Genomic DNA, 21,090 nt, shown 5'->3' with positions numbered 1-21,090 from the left:
AGAATAAAACTGTTAGAGACATCAGCCAAACCATAGGCTTACCAAAATCAAGTGTTTGGAACATCATTAAGAAGAAAGAGAACACTGGTGAGCTGACTAATCTTAAAGGGACCGGCAGGCCAAGGAAAACCTCCTCAGATGGTGACAGAAGAATTCTCTCTATAATAAAGAAAAATCCCCAAACACCTGTCCGACAGATCAGAAACACTCTTCAGGAGTCAGGTGTGGATTTGTCAATGACCACTGTCCACAGAAGACTTAATGAACAGAAATACAGAGGCTACACTGCAAGATGCAAACCACTGGTTAGCCGCAAAAATAGGATGGCCAGTTACAGTTTGTCAAGAAGTACTTAAAAGAGCAACCACAGTTCTGGAAAAAGGTCTTGTGGACAGATGAGACGAAGATTAACTTGTATCAGAGTGATGGCAATTTCAAAGTATGGAGGAGAGAAGGAACTGCCCAAGATCCAAAGCATACCACCTCATCTGTGAAACATGGTGGTGGGGGTGTTATGGCCTGGGCATGTATGGCTGCTGAAGTTACTGGCTCACTTATCTTCATTGATGATACAACTGCTGATGGTAGTAGCATAATGAATTCTGAGGTGTATAGACGCATCCTATCTGCTCAAGTTCAAACAAATGCCTCAAAACACATTGACACATTGTTCATTCTGCAGCAAGACAATGATCCCAAACATACTGCTAGAGCAACAAAACTTAAAAAATGGTTTTCAAAACTTAAAAAATGGTAAATTCTTGAGTGGCCGAGTCAATCACCCAGTCTGAACCCAATTGAGCATGCCTTTTATATGCTGAAGAGAAAACTGAAGGGGACTAGCCCCCAAAACAAGCATAAGCTAAAGATGGCTGTAATACAGGCCTGGCAGAGCATCACCAGAGAAGACACTCAGCAACTGGTGATGTCCATGAATCGCAGACTTCAAGCAGTCATTGCATGCAAAGGATATGCAACAAAATACTGAACATGATTACTTTCATTTACATGGCATTGCTGTGTCCCAAACATTATGGAGGGCACTGTATTTGCAATGGGAGTATGCTGTGGCCACAAAGATATCTCAAAATATTCAAACAACTAAGGACAAAGTAATTCATATGGATGATCTGGGAATGTTTGAGGACAGAACCCAGACATCCAAAATAGACCTTTTTCATTACAGTGTTGAGGGATGTATGTTTGGTCTCATTGATGTCTTCATGTCTTTGTAAACTAACATCTGCAGTTAATGACTGCTGTATTGCGGTCCACCACCGTAAATATTTTGCTGTCACCTCCTTGTAATGTTCAGGTGAGAGGGGAAATAATCCTTTCTGTGATCAAGAATGACTGTGCAAATGGAAATATTGCTTCGAGTCAGAGTTTAAAGTTTTCTGCTCCAGAATTTTATTTTACTTGTGCAGGTGCGTTGAATTGGTGGGGAAACAAAATCAATGGAATCTATGATTTTAAAAAATGTGAACGCAGTACAAGGCAATTTCAAGTTAGAAAATTGCAATTTTATATTTATGACTTAAATTTTGTCATGATGTGAATAGCTGAATTCAAGACGCTTTTCATTTAAAATGCGTTTTTTGTTGGTGATATTCTAACCACGGCTGTGTCTTTGTCTTGATGTACTGAACTCCATTAAACCCAGAGAAAGGTTAACGTATCACTGTTGACAGAGCACTGTGTCGACATCGGCAGAATCAACAGTGCTCCGAAAAGAAGCTGGTCTCAATTTTAGCATTGTGCATTTTGTCAGACTCTACAAAGGCTGCTCAAAATGTGAGGCCAGCCGGTCTTTCACCTTATTTTATGGGATCCAGCCACGCCGGGGTTTAATCTGGCCTTTGTGTCAGTCTGGGCAAAACAGACTGACAACAAGAAGTAAAGTTCCTGATTCAAAAGAACAGTTATCAGGCAATAATCAGATCTTGGCTCACTCACAGGAGTTTTAGAGATAATTGCATGCTAACGGAGAACAACTAATTCAGGGTTGAGTGAATACTTGGAGTTATTGAGTAGAATTACATCCAGTTTTGTAGCGCAGAAGCAGACAATTGACCCTAATGGCTTTTGGCATCTTTTATACTCCACACCCTCCCGACTTCCATCTAGCCCCTTCAGCACATGCTGTTATATATTTATTCCATGTGTGCTCAACCTCTTTGAAATATATCCATGCTATTCTTTTTCTTATTAGAAAAATAAACTTTATTGGGAATAAAAAGTATAAACCAAAAAAAATTGTGCAAAAACTCTTCATACATTCTTCGTGTCTACAATTTAATAGTGTCGTACTCATTAGTCTAAGCACTTGGCTTTCCACAAAGCACCCTTGCTGCATGTGGTCCCCTGCAGTGACATCCCTTCTCCTGCACAGATATCCCTTCCCCTACTCAGTCTCTCAGGGCCCAGTGGCGCAATAGCAATGTCTGTGCTATTCCCCTCAACTGCTCCAAGTGGTAGCCACACGAACCTGGAAGTAAGTGACGATTTAAACTGTGTTCAAGACCTTTTAGTGCGAACTATCTACCAGCACAATAAAAGGGACAATGTTTAAAGGGCAAATGATTCCTTTAATCACCTAAACTGTGTTCAGGAATTGGGGCACAACACTTTTCACAAGCTTATAAGTTATTGGGGCAGAATTAGGCCGTTCTACTCCGCCATTCACAGCCAATCTATCTTTCCCTCACAACCCCATTCTCCTGCTTTCTCCCCATCATCCCTGACACACATACTAATCATGACGATTAGTACGAACAATCTAGTAACAATAAATGGGAGAAAGTTTAAAGGGCAGTACACCTGTGGTACTAAAATAAAACCTATGTCAAGATCCAGACCAAAACCCACCATTAAGGCCGGCCAGATCAGTAATATGGCAAATACACTTAATTTATACAACCTGTAAGGGTGACCACTCATACAGAGGCCAGACCATTGGCGAGGTAGTGAAGGGGGGATATTGACCTCTCATACAGAGGTCAGAAAGATCAGAAAATGCACTCATCCTGGAGTGTTCCTAACAGTTTAGGTTCGAGGCATGGCCTGCTCCAAAGACCTATTCCAGGGTTCATGCCGAGTGTTAATTGCTTATCCGACAAAGGGGGTGAATTACTATTCCGTTTCACAAGGGAGCCTCCAATTAAGCACTGCATGGGGATTAACATCACTGTTCATATTCTCAGGGCTCCATTATATACATCTTGCCCACAGAAAGACCCGACCAAAGTATCATTCTGCACTTTGGGCATTATTTGCATTTCATGAATGAATTTAGTCTTTAAATGAATCATGCAATATTTAAATTGCATGAAGTAGGTGCAGCACGGTGAAGCAGCGGTAGACCAGCTGCCTCACAGCCCAAGAGACCCGGGTTTGACCCTGACTACAGGTGCTGTCTGTACGGAGTTTGTACATTCTCCTTGTGACCGCGTGGATTTTCTCCAGGTGCTCCGGTTTCCTCCCACACTCCAAAGAGGTTTGCGGGTTAAGTGGCTTCGGTAAAATTGGAAATTGTTCCTGATGTGTAGGATATCGCTGGTTGAAGCGAACTTGGTGGCCGAAGGGCCTGTTTCCGTGCTGTATCTCTAAAGCCTAAAGTAAAGTCCAAAAGTACTGAATGAATTCACCTGTATGTGGCCTCTCAAACAACCTAGCAATCCGTACGGGTGTGGGAAGTAACCAGAGCACCCAGGGAAACCCTTGTAGTTCGAAGGAGAATATGCAAACATAGCACTGGAAGCGAGGATCAAATCTGGGTCACCGGAGCTGGAGGCAGCTGCTTTATTCGCATCATTCAGTTCAATCCAATCCCACTACCATGTCCCACCAGCCTACTGACTCTCTAAATCTCCACATGCAGTTCGGTAAGAGCACCATTTTCCCACTGTCTGCTGGTCTCAGATCCCTGACCAGGGCCTGTGTACACCAGCCTTTACACATGCTCTCCACTCATCCAGTTACTGACACCTATCTTTTATCTCCTTTATCTGTACATAGAGGATGGCTTGATTGTAATCACATACGCCTTTGACTTGATAGCACACAACTAAAAGCTTTTCACCGTACCTCAGTACACTTGACTATAACAAACTAAATTAAACTAAACTTCTGTCTCCTTCCCTGCTCCCCTGATTGTGTACCCAGAGCAGAGAGAGAGCAGGTATATGGGAAATGTAATGGGACAGAAAATATTAGCACGGGCCACAGTGACACAAAAGACACTCTCAACCCCAGGTCTAATAATTACAGTGGATGGCTTATATTGTGGAATCCATAAAATCTATGAAATGGAGAAACAAGGAACAGCAGATGTCTTGATGAGTGTTTGACGGCACTAGGCATGTACTCGCTGGTGTTTAGAAGGATGAGGGAGGACCTCATTGAAAATTTCTGAATAGTGAAAGGCCTGGATAGAATGGATGTGGAGAGGATGTTTCCACCAGTGAGAGAGTCTATGACCAGAGGGCTTAGCCTCAGAATAAAAGGATGTTTCAAAAGCCTAGATAGAGTGGACTTGGAAAGGATATTTCCAGCAATGGGCAGCCTCAGAATAAAAGGATGTACCTTCAGAATGATGAGGAGGAATTTCTATGGTCAGAGGGTGGTGAATCTGTGAAATTCATTGCCACAGTCAGCTGTGGAGGCCAAGTCATTACTTGTTTTTAAGGCGGAGATTGACAGATCCTTGATTACTATGGCTGTCAAGTGTTATAGGGAAAAGACAGGAGAATGGAGTTGGGAGGGAAAGATAGACCAGCCATGATTGAACGGCAGAGTAGACTCAATGGCCAAATGGCTAATTCTGCTCCTATGATGTATAAACTTATGAAGATGCTGGAATTTTGAGCAGAACACAAAGTACTGGAGTGGGTCAGGCAGCATCTCTGGAGAATATGGATAGGCGACGTTTTGGGTCAGGACCCTTCGTCAGACTACTCTGCAAAAGATAGATATTTCTACTATTTCCAGTAGCGTAAAAGTGCATATGAGCAACAGATGTCTTAAATACCCCAACAGCTGTTGAATATAAAAGTGTAAATTAAAAGGAACGCTGCAAGGCAGGCAACCAGTAATAAGGGACATTTGAAAATATTTTCCTTCATTTTGTTGAAATTTAGTTGCTCATAGGTTTTAATTCTATGAGGTCATAAGGAATAGTAGAATTAGGCCATTCGGACCATCCTGCCCAAGTTCCTCTGCAGAGTCCCTACTTTTTCTACACTACCTGTCCCTCCACCTATTTTCGTATCATCTGCAAACTGCCACAAAGCCTTCAATCCCCTCGTCCAAATCATTAATATACAACGTGAAGAGTAGCGGCCCCAGCACCGACCCCTGCGGAACTCCACTCATCACAGGCAGCCAACCAGAAAAAGCCCCCTTTATTGCCACTCTTTGTCTCCTGCCATCCAGCCAACCTGCTATCCATGCTAGTATCTGCCCTTTGATACTGTGGGCTCACATCTTGCAAAGCAGCCTAACGTGTGGCACCTTATCAAAAACTTTCTGCAAATCTAAGTGAACAACATCTACTGACTCCTTTGCCTATCCTGCTATTTACTTCTTCAAAGAATTCCAGCAAATTTGTCAAGCAAGACCTCCCCTTGACAAAGCCATGCTGACTTTGGCCTAGTTTATCGTGAACGTCTAAGTACTCTGTAACCTCATCCTTTTTTAATAATGGATTCTAAAATCTTACCAACCACCGACGTCAGACTAACCGGCCTATAGTTCCTGCTATTCTGCCTTGCTCCCTTTTTGTACATCGGGGTAACATTGGCAATTTTCCTATCTTACCTCGTATTTTTAAAAAATGTACAAGGAGTTGTCAGTGGGAATGTACTGCTGTTCCTTCACCAATTTTATACCTGATAAAGAAAAATAGGGATGTTGCAACAGAAAGACAGAGAACATGCCAACAGCCGCAGTTCAGCTAAACCTGCAGATGCATTTGGTTAAATTGCTCTGAAAAAGTCTTTGTGTTAAGCTCTGGTGCAGTGAGAGTAAACAGACATGCACTCAATCTTCAACACAGGCACAGCGTCCTTATTGGGAATGCTGACTCTGTGCACACTGTTCAATTCAATCCCGTTATCTTGTAAATTTTGAGGTCATGTCATAAAGTATGCACTGCCCCTGGCCCATGTTTGACCTCAAAGAACACTAAAGCAGAACAATCTCCTCAAGAATGCTCATATCTATTTGTTCAGCCATAAAATAAAGCTTGGTGCAAGTCTGCCCCATCAGGTTCATGTGTACCCACCCATTCACTTACCTTTCAATTCATTTTGCCAGTTGGTTTTTTTTTTCATTGTCAAGCCCTTTAAGACTTTTCAAAGTCTCCTAGAAATATCTTTGTTAAATTCTATTAAAAAGCAATTTTCTGATTTCCTATCGTACTAGTTTTGTTCACATGGTCAGAGATATACAGAAGGTAGACACAGGAAAGATACAAAATGTTGGCGTAACTCAGCAGGTCAGGCAATATCACTGGAGAACATGGATGGGTGGTGTTTCGGGTTGGGACCCTTCTCCTACCCAAAACGTCACCTATCCATGTTCTCCAGGGCTGCGTTACTCCAGCTTTTTGTGTCTTTCATAAGTTCATGAGTGATAGGAGCAGAATTAGGCCATTTGGCACATCAGGTCTACGCCATTCAATCATGGCTGATCTACCTTTCCCTCTCAACCTCTCTTCCTGCCAAGAACCTATCAATCTCTGCCTTAAAAATATCCATAGACTTGGCCTCCACAGCCATCTGTGCAACAAATTCCACAGATTCACCACCCTCTGACTAAAGAAATTCCACTTCATCTCTTATTCTGAGGCTATGGCCTCTGATCTGAAACTCTCCCACACATGGAAACGTCCTCTCCACATCCACTCTATCCTTGGAAAACCAGCATCCACAGTTCCTTGTTTCTGCGGAAGAGAGACATAAATGAGCTGATCTTAAAGAAATTCTGAGCCAGGCATTTAATTCAGTTTCATGGATCAAAAATGTATTCTATAAGTATACAAGTGGAAACAACAATCCTAAGATGTGGCTAAAGGGATCAGGGGGTATGGAGAGAATGCAGGTACAGGATACTGAGTTGGATGATCAGCCATGATCATATTGAATGGCGGTGCAGGCTCGAAGGGCCGAATGGCCTACTCCTGCACCTATTTTCTATGTTTCTATGTAATATAATTCAAGAAATATTGATTCCACAATGATGAGATTAAATTGAATCAAATGGATGAAGTAAGATGCATATGAAATAGGCACCTGGTTCACTGGTCAATTTTAGACAAGAATGTAGTTTGTGTGGCTCCCACCCTTGTGACTCTGTTAGGGCAGCACAGTGGTGCAGCAGTAGAGTTGTTGCATCAGCGTCAGAGACCTGGCTTTGAACCTGACCTTGGGTGCTGTCTGTGTGGAATTTGCACAATCACCCTGTGACCACGCGGCCGTTCTGGTTTCCTCCCACAAGAACAAAGGCGTGCATGTTTGTAAGTTGATTGGCTTTTTTGTTTAGATTTTAGATTTAGAGATACAGCGCGGAAACAGGCCCATCGGGTCCGTGCCGCCCAGCGATCCCCGCACATTAACACTATCCTACACACACTAGGGACAATTTTTACATTTGCCCAGCCAATTAACCTACATACCTGTACGTCTTTGAAGTGTGGGAGGAAACCGAAGATATCGGAGAAAACCCACGCTGGTCACGGGGAGAACGTACAAACTCCGTACAGACGGCGCCCGTAGTCAGGATCGAACCTGAGTCTCCGGCGCTGCATTCGCTGTAAGGCAGCAACTCTACCGCTGCGCCACCGTGTCGCCAATTCTGTGAATTATGCCTAGTGTGTAGAATAGCACCAGTGTGCATAATGATTGCTGGTCAGAATGGACTCGGAGACGTCCTATTTCCATGCTGTACCTCTAAGCAAAACAATTTTGTTGCCATAAGTTGAAAATTCAAAATCTATTTTAAAATAAGCGAAAGTGCACTTGCACTGTTTATGGTTACAATTTTTACTTTCTCCAAAACATCTGAGACCAATGAGAACAATTTGAAAAAATTACTCTGCAGCACAGCAGAATGGCTAATCACCAGCAGGCAATCTCTGTTGTTCCTTTTATAGGCAGAAGTGCCCTGAAACAGGATTGGCTTTAATGCGGAGTCTTCACCTTTGGGCTTGATGTTTTATATCCAACGCAGACAAAAGATTGGAAAATCATGACTGTCAGACCCTGGCAAGGCTTTCTGTCTGGGTTTTTTTAAGTCTTCCAGTGAATACGCACAATAAAATGCAGCAAAGATAAAGAATTGCCAATAGTAACATCAGTCATCTTGACACATACAAAATTCACAAACATAAATTGCTTTACAATGTCTGTAGGAGGGTATCAAAAAGAAAAAGAAACGACAAATACTCAAGAGCTGCTTTCCAGCAGAGCCCTCTGTCATAAGTCCTTGATTACTGCCTTAAACATCGTGCTTTCATGGATAGCCTTGCCTGCAGTGGTTTTCATTTATCATCTGTTGCCTTTGCTTGCTGTGAAGCAGTTTCCTTGAGGAAAATAATGCACGTTTCTGGGTCCAAAAAAGCTTTTAGATTTAATGTAGTTCAACTTGGGCCCATAATGAGCACAGTTGCTAGGAGACAGACATTCTTTTGACCTCAGCCTTTCCCAAGAGCTGAAGTTGTCACTCTTCAGTCATTTTTTTTCCCACACAATTTTGATAGTAGTTGATGTCTTTATGAACCTCGGAGGTTTTGGGTGGCAGTGTGACAAGGTGGCAAATCCACTTGTTAATTGATGTAATCTTTTTGGGGAAGAACAGTTTGAGTAGAATAGATTTGAGGTGCTGAATTCTGTCTGTTTTATTATTTTCAGTGGACTGCTTGGACTCATCTTGTTCGGGTCGAGGGATTTGTGTCCGTGGGGAATGCCACTGTGCCACTGGCTGGGGTGGACCAAAATGCGAGCGTCCAAGGGCAGCTTGTGAAGACCAGTGTTCAGGACACGGGACGTTCCTGCCTGACTCAAGGACCTGCAGTTGTGACTATGCCTGGACGGGCCACTATTGCTCAATTGGTAATGTACTCAACTACTCAAACTTGGTCTTCCAGCACACGACCAGAATAATCTCAGGAGTTGGAAAACAAAAATCGTTTTGCCAACTGTGATTTCCCTCCCTTCATTTTCTTCTAATTTCCATGTCCATGTTGATATTGTAAAAACCACAACAATCTTTTTTTTTGGATAATGCTGGATTAAAACTATGCTAACATTTTTGAGCACCAGAGGACATAGGTTTAAGGTGAGGGTTGAAAGATCTAATAGGAACCTGAGGGGTAACCTTTTCACATAAAACGTGGTGGGTGTATAGAGCGAGCTAGTTGAGGCAGGTACTATCGCAATGTTTAAGAAACATTTAAACACGTACATGGATAGGACTGGTTTAGAGGGATTTGGGCCAAACGCAGGAAGGTGGGATTGGTGTAAGTGGGCATGTTGGCTGGCATGGGAAAGTTGGGCCCAAGGGCCTGTTTCCATGCTGTATGACTCTATGACTCTCCCAAAGAATTGTGCAGGTAGATAAAAGATAGTCTTGCCACCTTGTTTGGCTCAGACATTATGGGCCAAAGGACTCATTCTTGTGCTGTACTGTTCTATATCCAATGTTCTCTAACAAGAGAGTGATAACCATTCAGTGACCTCCAGTTGTATTATGATTGAGTCAGTCAGTGCCTCGAGCTCCAGCAAAGTGTCTCCCATAACTTTTCCAATGTTTGTCGGATAGCTACCAGATACTGAGGACAGAAAAAGGCACAAGGTGCTGAAGTAACTCAGCAAGTCGGGCAGCATCTCTGGGGAACATGATAGATGACGAAACATAGAGTCATAGAGTCATGCAGCACCGAAACGGGCCCTTCGGCCCAACGTACCCATGTTGACATATGAAGTCGAACGAATTTGGTCCAGCGGGCATTGACCATTTCCATTACATAAACCTGGGCAACTTCCTGTCAGCACAAGTTTCACAATGGACAATTTGTTTGTTAAATTTTTAATAAACACATTTCAAGATGGGAAACATTAGGGTCGATCTGGACTTTGCATAGTCATACAGCATGGAAAAGGCCCTTCGGCCCAACTTTCCCATGCTGACAATACTCCATCTACACTAATCCCACCCGCTCGCATTTGGTCCATATCCCTCTAAACCTTTCCTATCCATGTACCTGTCCAAATGTCTTTTCAATATTGCTACATGTCCAAATTTGTCTTGAATGTTGTTATAGATGTTATTTTGGGTCAGGATCCTTCCATTTCACCAGATATTGGGGCACTGGTACTCAAGATTTTCTTAATTTGAAAAGAATAACATATCAGAATTTTGAAGTATTAATAATCACATCTAAAACTTTCACTATTATTTAACATTTTTGTAAATTTCCAGTTGTATATTCTGCTTACTTCTCTCGCACATTCTTACTTTTTTTTCATTCTTTGGTTCTTAAAGTGACCCAAATGTATCATAAACTTGCATCTCTTTCTCAAGGACTGTGGTGGGCCTAAACAATGTCTCTGCAGTTTATCTAAAAGCCTAGTCATCTCAGTCTTTTAATGGTTACAAGAAACTTTCACTTACTTTAAATTTCTCAGAAAACAATGGGCCAGATCCCTAGCCTGGTACTTCTGGCAATAAATGTTCTGATTTCAGTGCTGTTCTGACTTGTGCATTTCCTAATTTTCTTCTTAAATTGCCTTCAAAAAACTGGAACCATTGACATTATTTTAATTTAGCCCAACCTGCCCAATTTTCAAGTTAATTTTTAATTGACCTGAGGAATAAAATCAGACAGAGTGCAGAATGGCTTCAAGTTGCAAACGCAAATAGAAAATGCTGCAAAGACTCCGCATCTCAGGTTGGCCGGCACCTGTGGGGAGGAATTAAAAATCAAACTGCTGGAGTCTGAAGAAGAGTCCAGACCCGAAACATCACCTGTCCATGTTCTCCAGAGATGCTGCCTAACCCGGAGTTACTCCAGCACTTTGTGTCTGAGACTGCCAGAGAACCTCAGCAGGTCAGACATCATCTGTGAAGGAAAAGGGACAGATTACGTTTTGGGTGGGGACCCTTCTTTAGAATTAGATACACATTTGGCACAGGGCAAATATCGCACACGCTGAGATAAATCACATCCATTTGTGTCCAGGCCATTTCTATAATCCACCTGGAAGTCATTACCCACATGATCTAACGTGCTTTTATGAGCAAATTGGTCCAAATTACACAGATTGAATGCATTAGCTTTTCGACCGAAATGCTTAACATTTGCTTCATTTGGATAATGTTCCATTGCATTGGGGATGAAAATTAAAAAGTTAACTCACAACTTTGCACATGTTTCTCCATAACTGAAAGCTTTAAACTATTTGCCCTCTGCCTTTGCGTGGCCCATTGTAACCCCTTATCATTTCACAGCTGAAAAGGAACGCGGTATTTCTGCTCCAAGGCTATTAGCGTTAGCAATTTGCAAACAGCTGTTAGCTGATAGTTTAGAGTTGTAGTTGTTGATCCGAATAACAACGTTCCTTCCCACCCTGCAGCCAAGTGCTTGGCCGACACACAAAGTCTTCTGACGATAATCAGATTAAGATGGAGGCATCACTGACCATGAGCAGGTGAACACTATCTGCTAATGCAGTGCAATATCTCACCAAAGGTATCCCAACACACACGCTCCAAATACACTCCATTTTTAAAACAACTATTCCCAATAATTTCAACATTGTAAATTTGAATATTTATCAAACCCAGATTCTCTTTAACCCTTTTAAAACTTATCACTATTTTTTGTTGCAGTTGCCCCCTTTTGAACTTTATGCCATCTGTTAGTGAGATTTGTTAACCTTGTCAATGAGCTGTAATAACTGAATGACATTACTGCGTTTGTTGCAAAGTTTCCGCAGTTATGTTTTGATTTAAAACAATAGACAAAGGTGCAGGAGTAGGCCATTCGGCCCTTCGAGCCAGCACCGCCATTCAATGTGATCATGGCTGATCATTCACAATCAGTACCCCGTTCCTGCCCTCTCCCCATACCCCCTGACTCCGCTATCCTTAAGAGCTTTGTCTAACTCTCTCTTGAAAGCATCCAGGGAATTGGCCTCCACTGCCTTCTGAGGCAGAGAATTCCACAGATTCACAACTCTCTGAGTGAAAAGGTTTTTCCTCATCTCCGTTCTAAATGACCTACCCCTTATTCTTAAACTCAGAATATTATGAAATACTGAGTAGGGAAAGATGGTTTGGAATGAAGGGGAATGTGTGGAATGCTGTCTCAAGATGCAGCAAAGCAGAACTTGTAAACTGAAACTTATTAAATCCCCTTCTGTTTTTAAAATCATGCCATGACCAGTGAAATTTACCCTTTCACTGCTTAAGTGACCTCCAGGCCTCAATCCACAATATTAAATTTGAATTTCCTAATATCACAATTTCTAATGCCATTTATTTGACCCCGATGGTTCGGAATCCTCCTTTGTTTGGTCAAGTTTTATTCATTTAGAACAGCTTTAACCGAGATGGACTCATGGAATCATACAGTGTGTAAACAGGCCCCTCTGTCCAACTTGCCCACACCAACCAGCATGTTCTTTCTACATTAGTCCCACCTGCCTGCGTTTGGCCCATTTTACTCTCTAAACCTGTCCTATCCAATTAGTCCAAATGCTTCTTAAATGTTGTGATAGTACCTCTCCGACACCATCTCCGCAGCTCATTCCATACACCCACCACCCTTTTGTGTGAAAAAGTTTTAAAAAACTTATGTAAGATATGTACGGCCACGTAATGTTCCAAATATTTGCCATTTAAAGCGGTCACTCTGATACGCTTCCTGTGTTTCCAACGTGTCTCTGGTGAAATGCAGGGAAAAGTTCTAAAACCCTTGCCACATGCAGGGCCATTATCGCTAGTCAGGAAATTTTCACAACTAATTTATCAACCCATCACTCAAACCTAACACTTTAGATTTTAAACGTACAGAGTAGATTTCTCTCAAGGAGGTGCAAGCATCCAGCTTATGTGAATATATCTGCTGAGATTGTACTTCAGTATTTTAGAAATCATCTTGTCAAAGCTGATATAAGACCTTTGCAACAATCCACAAATTTGATGCCAGAAAAATTCAAACATTTGAAACATTAAGAAACATTTGGGCAGGTACATGGAAAGGACAGGTTTGAGGGATGTGGGACAAACGCAGGCAGATGGGACTAGTGTAGCAGGGGCACGTTGGTGGGCATGGGGAGGTTGGGCCGAATGGCCTGTTTCCACGCTGTATGACTTAAATGGCTTAATTCATATCAGTCAGAAGTTTGGATGTGAAATGATTTGTGGGGACAATCAGATTGATATAACAAACGGCAACAGATATGTATACATCATTCAAATCATTGCATTCAAGCAGTAGATGTAATTAATCGAACTTCCTTCATCTGAATCATAATGGAAATAAGTTTGTAATCAAAAACACATGTGCAGATGTGACTGAAGCATAAAACCACAACGATCTGTAATTAAATTTTGATAATTTAAGAATGATCTGTTTAAATCTGAGAAGCTTTCAGTTCTGGATGGATATCACAATTGGTGCAAGTTACACATTATACTTTCACAGAGCATTGAGCAATATTTTTAGGTTTAAATATACATGTTGAAGACGCAACTTACAACTGAGAGGATTTGTTGAAGACCAGTCTGAAGAAGGGTCTCGACCCGAAACGTCACCCATTCCTTCTCTCCAGAGATGCTGCCTGACCCGCTGAGTTACTCCAGCATTTTGTGTCTACCTTCGATTTAAACCAGCATCTGAAGTTCTTTCCTACACGGATTTGTTGAACTATGTTTTGTGTTTGTCTACTAATAGGGTCCCCTTCTAGTATAATGTCAATCTAAAAGATCATTTAGTAAGATTGTTTGTGGTTATATTAAATCTGATTATTTTTTCATGATGGCAGGCGCTAGGCACACTGGCTCCCCGAAAAAGAAAAAATGTAGACTGATATATAGCAGCCAATAGCATAACGTGAACTGTTATATATGTATGGCACTTAACTTCAAATCAGCAGACAAACACTCTACCTGTGTTAAAATAGACAATGTTGTCACAAAATTCCTTTGCCTGTATCCTTAATAAACTGATTTACAGGCCAATGCTTCATTACTTAATAGAAAGTCTAACATTGTACTATGTGTTTTCAACCCATTACATTTTGATTAAAAATAAGTCAAGTGTAACTAAGTGTAAGAAAGGCCAACTTTGCTGGAGCTACATCTTAAAAGTGTATAAACATTGAAAGGTTTGATTCTTAAAGGGAAGAAATATTCGGCATTTTGATCTCAAGAACTAATTAAAAAGCTTCATTTTAAGAACATTTGGTACAATATATCAATTACTTACTTTGTGTGTTGATAGATTTTAAATTTTTCGCAGTGTCTAATAAAATATTTTTTCATGCATGTATGTAGTTGCAACTTGCTTCCCATCTGTTGCAAGTTTGACATATTTTTAATTAAATGTGATATTTCTTACACTTCCTGCTGGATCTATCAACCACCCATTTTTATCACAAAAGAACAGTGTTGAAATACCAGTTAGCATGAGCTTATAAACAAAGTAGGTGGACCGTTTATAGATGCCCTCTGTAATCCCTATTTTATTGTAATCTTCTTATCAAAACCTTTTTTGTTGAAAGGAATTAACTGCCAAGGATGCAGGAAAAAAATCCTTTTATTCTTGCATGACCAGGTCACCAAACTGCTCGATCTTTGGTAATAATATGGGCATTTTCCTGTGTCTCCCACAGAGATTTGTGCAGTAGACTGTAGCAGCCATGGGATGTGCATTGGAGGCACCTGTCGCTGTGACGAAGGATGGATGGGCAGTGCCTGTGATCAGCGAGCTTGTCACCCACGCTGCAATGAGCATGGGACTTGTAAGAATGGCAAGTGTGAATGCAGCCCTGGGTGGAATGGAGAGCACTGCACCATTGGTAGGACTTAAGAAAAGCACGTTTAATCTATTTGTGTTACTTAGTTTGGCATGAGTAGTTTGCTTAATGGAATTTTAAACGTTTGTGGTGAATTTTTATTTGCGAATGACTGTCCTTTTGTGGCCAGAAGGGAGGAGTATAAAGCACGCTAAAACTTGAATATAAAAGCAGGTATTTTCCATCTCTTTCTTTTAAATGATCAAATTTTGGATCAACAATCAGAATGAGTCATTAAAAAATTATGATGGGATCAATTTTAGTGATATTTTAATTTCTGGGACTGATTTTGAAACGTTTACCAAAAGGTCAGTATCAGTTCAGCTTAAATGCCACATTGATCATTTTCCATGCAGTCAAAACATATTCAAATCTGGGGCATGTGGTCAAGTCGAGTTTATTGTCAAATGCACAAGTACAGTGAGGCTCAGATAGAATTAAAATGGTACCTTCAGCAGCACTCTTAGACTCAGACAAAGACAAAGACAAATTACATACAAACTATGCATGAATTGCACATAAAATGGCTGAAGGAAAGAAAACTGTGCAGAAGGAAAATACTGTACATGCGTGCGAAACCCAATTAGGATGAAAAACAAGTTGTGAAAGTGCAAAGGATGGAGTGTAGTGTTCCGTTGCCAGGGTAGGATTAGGGTTGTGCAGTTTGGATCCAGAACCTGATAGTTGCAGGAAAGAGCTATTGCTGAACCTGGTGGTGTGGGTTTTCAGGCTTCTGAATGTCCTTCTGGATGGTAGCAGTGAGAAGAGGAAGCGAATGAAGCGGTTTCTTGATGATGGATACCGTCTTCTTGAGGCAGCACCTCAGGTAGATACATTCGATGCCGAGCGATATAGAAACATTGATCTAATAATTCAGACATGTGGTTGTTTTTGTTTCCGAGACTACTCATATGAAACTCAATTTTATCTGGAAAAAAATGGTATTGTGAGGAACTTTGGGCTGAGCCATGCCACTCTGGAAAATCAATCCAAATCATTCATAATCACGATAAATCCAATTAAGTGTATTTTTTTCTTAAATCACCGGAGATAGTCAGCGGGTCAGGCAGCATCTGTGGAGGGAAATGGACAGATGATGTTTCAGGTCGGAACCCTTCTTCTGATTACCTCTATTTACTTTCCATATCTGTCGTGCACTTAATGAGATCATTCAATGTGCAATGCCCTTTAGACAATTGTTAATGAAATTAATTTAAATACTCCCGCAAGGTCCTCCCAGACTCTAACCCAACCGAGCATTGGTAATCTTTCTGAGGTTGGGTCCTTTAATTTACTTCCTTGCCATTTCTCTGACCTTTCTCAACCCCCAGTCCCAAATCTGTGACTCATCTTGTCTTCCATTTTGTGACCCAAAATGACCTATGACCTCAGTCGACACCTCTGCTCTAAATCACAACCCCGACCCCATTCACAAAGATGGACTAGAGTGCACAATGTTCACTGATGAATTTCCAGGTCATGTAGACCAAACATCCATCTTAATTCAGTGGTATGCAAAGATCTTATCTTAAAAAACTTTGGCCAAACTAAAATACTTAATACCTTAATTCTGTTAGGTATATTTGCAACTTGCGGGTTTATCAAACATCGATTAATTCTTCCTTCATACAGAGCACCACTTTCCAAATGCTACTCAGTATATGTTCTTAGGGTTCCAGATTTCCTTTGACATATTGCTATCGTGACCCAGAGAGATGACAAGATTGAAATTAGAACACAAAAAGCAAGAAATGCTGTAACGTTAAAACGGAGTTAACATTTTTTGGTCAATAGACACAAAATGCTGGAGTAACTCAGCGGGCCAGGCAGCATCTCTGGGTCACGTTTCGGGTCAAGACCTATCTTCAGACCTGAAATGTCACCCATTCCTCTCCACAGATGCTGCCTGTCCTGCTGAGTTACACCAGCATTTTGTGTCTACGGTGTAAACTTCCTACACATTTTGGGTCAATAAATTGTCAGGGCTGCAAACACAGCAGATATAACAGGTTATAAGCAGAATAAAGAGGTGGGGCAGGGAGGATGAACTAAAGAGATAGTCTATGATTGGATGGAAGACATTGATTGAATGATAAAAAGGACAATGACTCCGCTGTGGATTTTGGATAGACAAATGGAGATGCAAGGAATATGCATGAAGCTATATATTTGTCACCCTTCCAACTGGCAGACGGCCATGCTTCTTCTCCCATGTTTGTCTTTGCATGCCTGTAGCTTTCTTTTGCTCTGGTTCTGTCTGCATCAATATGTGACTTACTTTGCAAATGGGTATAAACATGTCTCATTTCTAAGTCATTGGCATGTTTTTCTCTTCTAAATTAGCATAAAATTATGGGTTTTTGTGTAACTGGACATAACATGACTTTTTAATCCCAAAAATCTTTTGTTAAGAACAATGTGAGACTGGCTTTCCAACTTAGCCTTGCCATTCAATGGCACCCGTTGCTAAACTGTTCAACGCATCGAGGAATACAGGGCAATAAAATATTAGTGTATTTGATTCCAAATATAAATATACTTTTAATGAACAAGACTGTCTCCCAAATTATACTATGGGCTGGATTGTTAAATACACAAGCATTTCCGGATTTTTATGAAGTTTGTAGGATTTCACACCTAGATGGCCGAGCTTTAATTTTGAAGTGTACAAAGCAAATTTACTCCTTTTTCATTCAAGGTACATCTTGGTTGATAACTAAATGCATTGAGTAAATGATAATTCTGAAACTGAGGGAACAATATCTATATTGCTTATGAAGCTTGACTCATAACAATTATTAACTCATTGATTATTTTTGTGGTACACGTAGCTGATCTTTTTGTTGTCTTGGCGTGTTCTCTACCTCTTCTCAATTTTTAATTACATTGGAGAGACGCTGGCTTAGTAGCTAACCATTCACCTTTCAAAATAAACTAGCATTGAATTATATCATGGATAATCTGTATCTTAATTCCATATATTTATCTATACTAAATATTCTTCAATATAACCTAACCTCATTAAAAAAAAAAAGCTTTAAATCCATCTCAAAAATGTCAATAGGCCCCATATATAACATTCTGGGGACTAGATTTCTGGATTTTTAATGAACTGTTTGTAGGATTTCACACCTGAATGGCCCAACTTTAACTTTCAGGTTTCATCCCTTTGTTGCGGACTCCCCACTGGAGGAAGTAATTACTCTGTGAAATAAAATCCCATTATCGGTTTAGTGAACAGATTAGATCAGTAGTTTTTTTAACTTTTTTTCAGATGACCCTCTTTGACTAATTGGGTGACCCAATGATAGTAAGTTCTGTAGTCTGCAGATAGTCATTTTATTTTAGAAGCAGAGACAGCAACTCATTCCTTAATATCACGCAATCCACCCAAGTGTTGTGCTCCTACTTTGACAAATACTTGATTAGGTAACCATAAACCATCTGAATTTAAGTGATTATAATTTATATTGTCTCCATCACAGGAGACAGACTAGTGACCGAAATCTACTAAAAAACCTACTGTCTCCCATAGCCATCTTGACTTCTTCCCACCATGTTTCCTGTAAAAACTCTATCCCCTACTCCCAATTCCTCTGTCTACACCACATCTGCGCCCAGGATGAGGTGTTTCATACTAGAGCATCAGAGATGTTCTCATTCTTTAGGAAACGGGGGTTCCACTCTTCCATTATAGATGGGGCTCTAACTAGTGTTTCCTCTATATCCCGCAGCTCCGCTCTTGCTCACCCTCTCCCCATTCGTAACTGGGATAGAGTCCCCCTTGTTCTCACATTCCACCCCATCAGCCGTCGCTACATCTTCCCATCTCCACCCCCTTCTGCTTTCTGCAGAGACCGTTCCCTCCATAACTCCCTGGTCCACTCGTCCCTTCCCACCCAAACCACCTCCTCCCCAGGTACTTTCCCCTGCAACTACAGGAGATGCAACACCTGTCCCTTTACCTCCCCCCTCGACTCCATCCAAGGACCCAAACAGTCTTTCCAGGTGAGGCAGAGGTACACCTGCAACTCCTCCAACCTCATCTGTTGTATCCGCTGTTCCAGATGTCAACTTCTCTACAACGGCGAGACCAAGCGCAGGCTCAGCGATCGTTTCGCTCAACACCTTCGCTCAGTCCGCCTTAACCAGGTGATCTCCCGGTGGCTCAGCACTTCAACTCCCCCTCCCATTCCCAATCTGACCTTTCTGTCCTGAACCTCCTCCATTGTCATAGTGAGGCCCAGCGCAAATTGGAGGAACAGCATCTCATATTTCGCCTAGGCAGTTTACACCCCAGCAGTATGAATATTGACCTCTAACTTCAGACAGTTCCTCTGTCCCTTTCTTTCCCCTCCCCTTCCAAGTTCTCCCACTAGTCTTCCTGTCTCCCACTACATCCTATCTTTGTCCTGCCCCCTCCCCTGACATCAGTCTGAAGAAAGGTCTCAACCCGAAATGTTACCTATTCCTTCTCTCCAGAGATGCTGCCTGACCCGCTGAGTTACTCCAGCATTTTGTGTCTACGTTCGATTTAAACCAGCATCTGTAGTTTTCTTTCCTACATAATTTATATTTACTTACCTTCTGTTCAATAATAACTTTGAAGTGCGGCACAGTGGTGCAGTGGTACAGCTGCTGCCTCACAGCGCCAGAGGCCTGGGTTCGATCCGAACATAAAGTTTCTGCCTGGGTGGAGTTTGTACGTTCTCCCTGTGACCGCTTGGCTTGTAGGTTAATTGGCTTCTGTAAATTGCCCCTAGTGTCTAGGATGCGAAAGTGGGATAACATAGATAATAGGTGCAGGAATAGGCCATTCAGCCCTTTGAGCCAGCACCGCCATTCAATGTGATCATGGCTGATCATTCTCAATCAGTACCCCGTTCCTGCCTTCTCCCCATACCCCCTTACTCCGCCATCCTTAAGAGCTCTATCTCGCTCTCTCTTGAATGCATTTGGAGAATTGGCCTCCACTGCCTTCTGAGGCAGAGAATTCCACAGATTCACAACTCTCTGACTGAAAACGTTTTTCCTCATCTCCGTTCTAAATGGCCTACCCCTTATTCTTAAACTGTGGCCCTAGTGAACTAGTGAACATAGAACTAGTGTTAATGGGTGATCGGGTGGGTGATCGACTTGGTGGACCGAAGGGGCTGTTTCCATGCTGTATCTCTAAACTAAACTAAACTTGTAAAAGTTGGAATAATTTTAGCAAACCTATTCTTATCCCCCTCAGGCATGAATACACCCTTTCTCTCATTGAATGGTGTTATTGGGGCTGGTGAGTGTACGAACCCGGAATAAGGCGAGGAGCCAGGTGAATTCCGCAAGGGTTGTTAACTCAAAACCACTACCTTCCGCTTCAGTGGGAGACTGAAGACTGAAACCTAACCCCTGAAGGAAACCCCGTAACCCCTGAAGGAAACCCCGTAGCCTGGGCCGTCCCAAGACCTGTCCATCACAGTGCCGAGGGGTTCGATCAGTAGCCTACCTTTGGGACCCCCCACAGTATTCTACATACACTCAGACCAAACCTCTGTATACCTGAAATATAGCTACCAATCCTTTGTATTCCAATCTGCTTGAAGTAAATGCAGTTTTCTTAGAACCTCTTTGATTATGTCTGTTCTGTAACATTGTGTTCTTTCTAGCCATTCAGAATAATAATTTCACACACAGATGGAGCATGTCAGTGTTTGAGAAATTATATCCATATGTCAATATCAATTCTCCTGATTGGGAATTTATTTATTTTTAACTTAAGTGAATTGGTACCTTCTGTATTTAAATCTTTGCTAATGGAATATCCAAACAAAATGTTAATTTTTACCATGTGCAAAACATTCCACTTCCACTGAACAGAAAAATTGCAACTATTCCTGAATTCATTGCTTCTGCCCATATAAAGCTTTCACTAAATCTTAAAACCCCAGAAAATCAGCTTCTAGGTCCTTGTCATTATCTTTAAATATTTCCAGACCTTGTGGCCATCAAATGTGAGTAGACATCC

At 41.5% G+C, this 21,090-nt stretch overlaps 1 protein-coding gene across 17 annotated transcripts in view; it reads left to right on the top strand.

The window, feature by feature from the left end:
- tenm4 (teneurin transmembrane protein 4) overlaps nucleotides 1-21,090 on the top strand; it is a 1,451,267-nt gene that overhangs the window by 1,331,762 nt on the left and 98,415 nt on the right. For all 17 annotated transcript variants that reach the window (XM_078402642.1, XM_078402641.1, XM_078402643.1 and 14 more), the window contains 2 exons: nucleotides 8,910-9,110; nucleotides 14,898-15,083. In XM_078402642.1, coding sequence (XP_078258768.1) covers nucleotides 8,910-9,110; nucleotides 14,898-15,083 — 387 coding nt within the window. The remainder of the gene's footprint in view (nucleotides 1-8,909; nucleotides 9,111-14,897; nucleotides 15,084-21,090) is intronic.

The sequence above is a fragment of the Rhinoraja longicauda genome, chromosome 7 (assembly GCF_053455715.1).
Source record: "Rhinoraja longicauda isolate Sanriku21f chromosome 7, sRhiLon1.1, whole genome shotgun sequence".
NCBI classification, from domain to species: Eukaryota; Metazoa; Chordata; class Chondrichthyes; order Rajiformes; family Arhynchobatidae; genus Rhinoraja; species Rhinoraja longicauda.
This window is presented reverse-complemented; position numbering and strand designations above follow the sequence as displayed.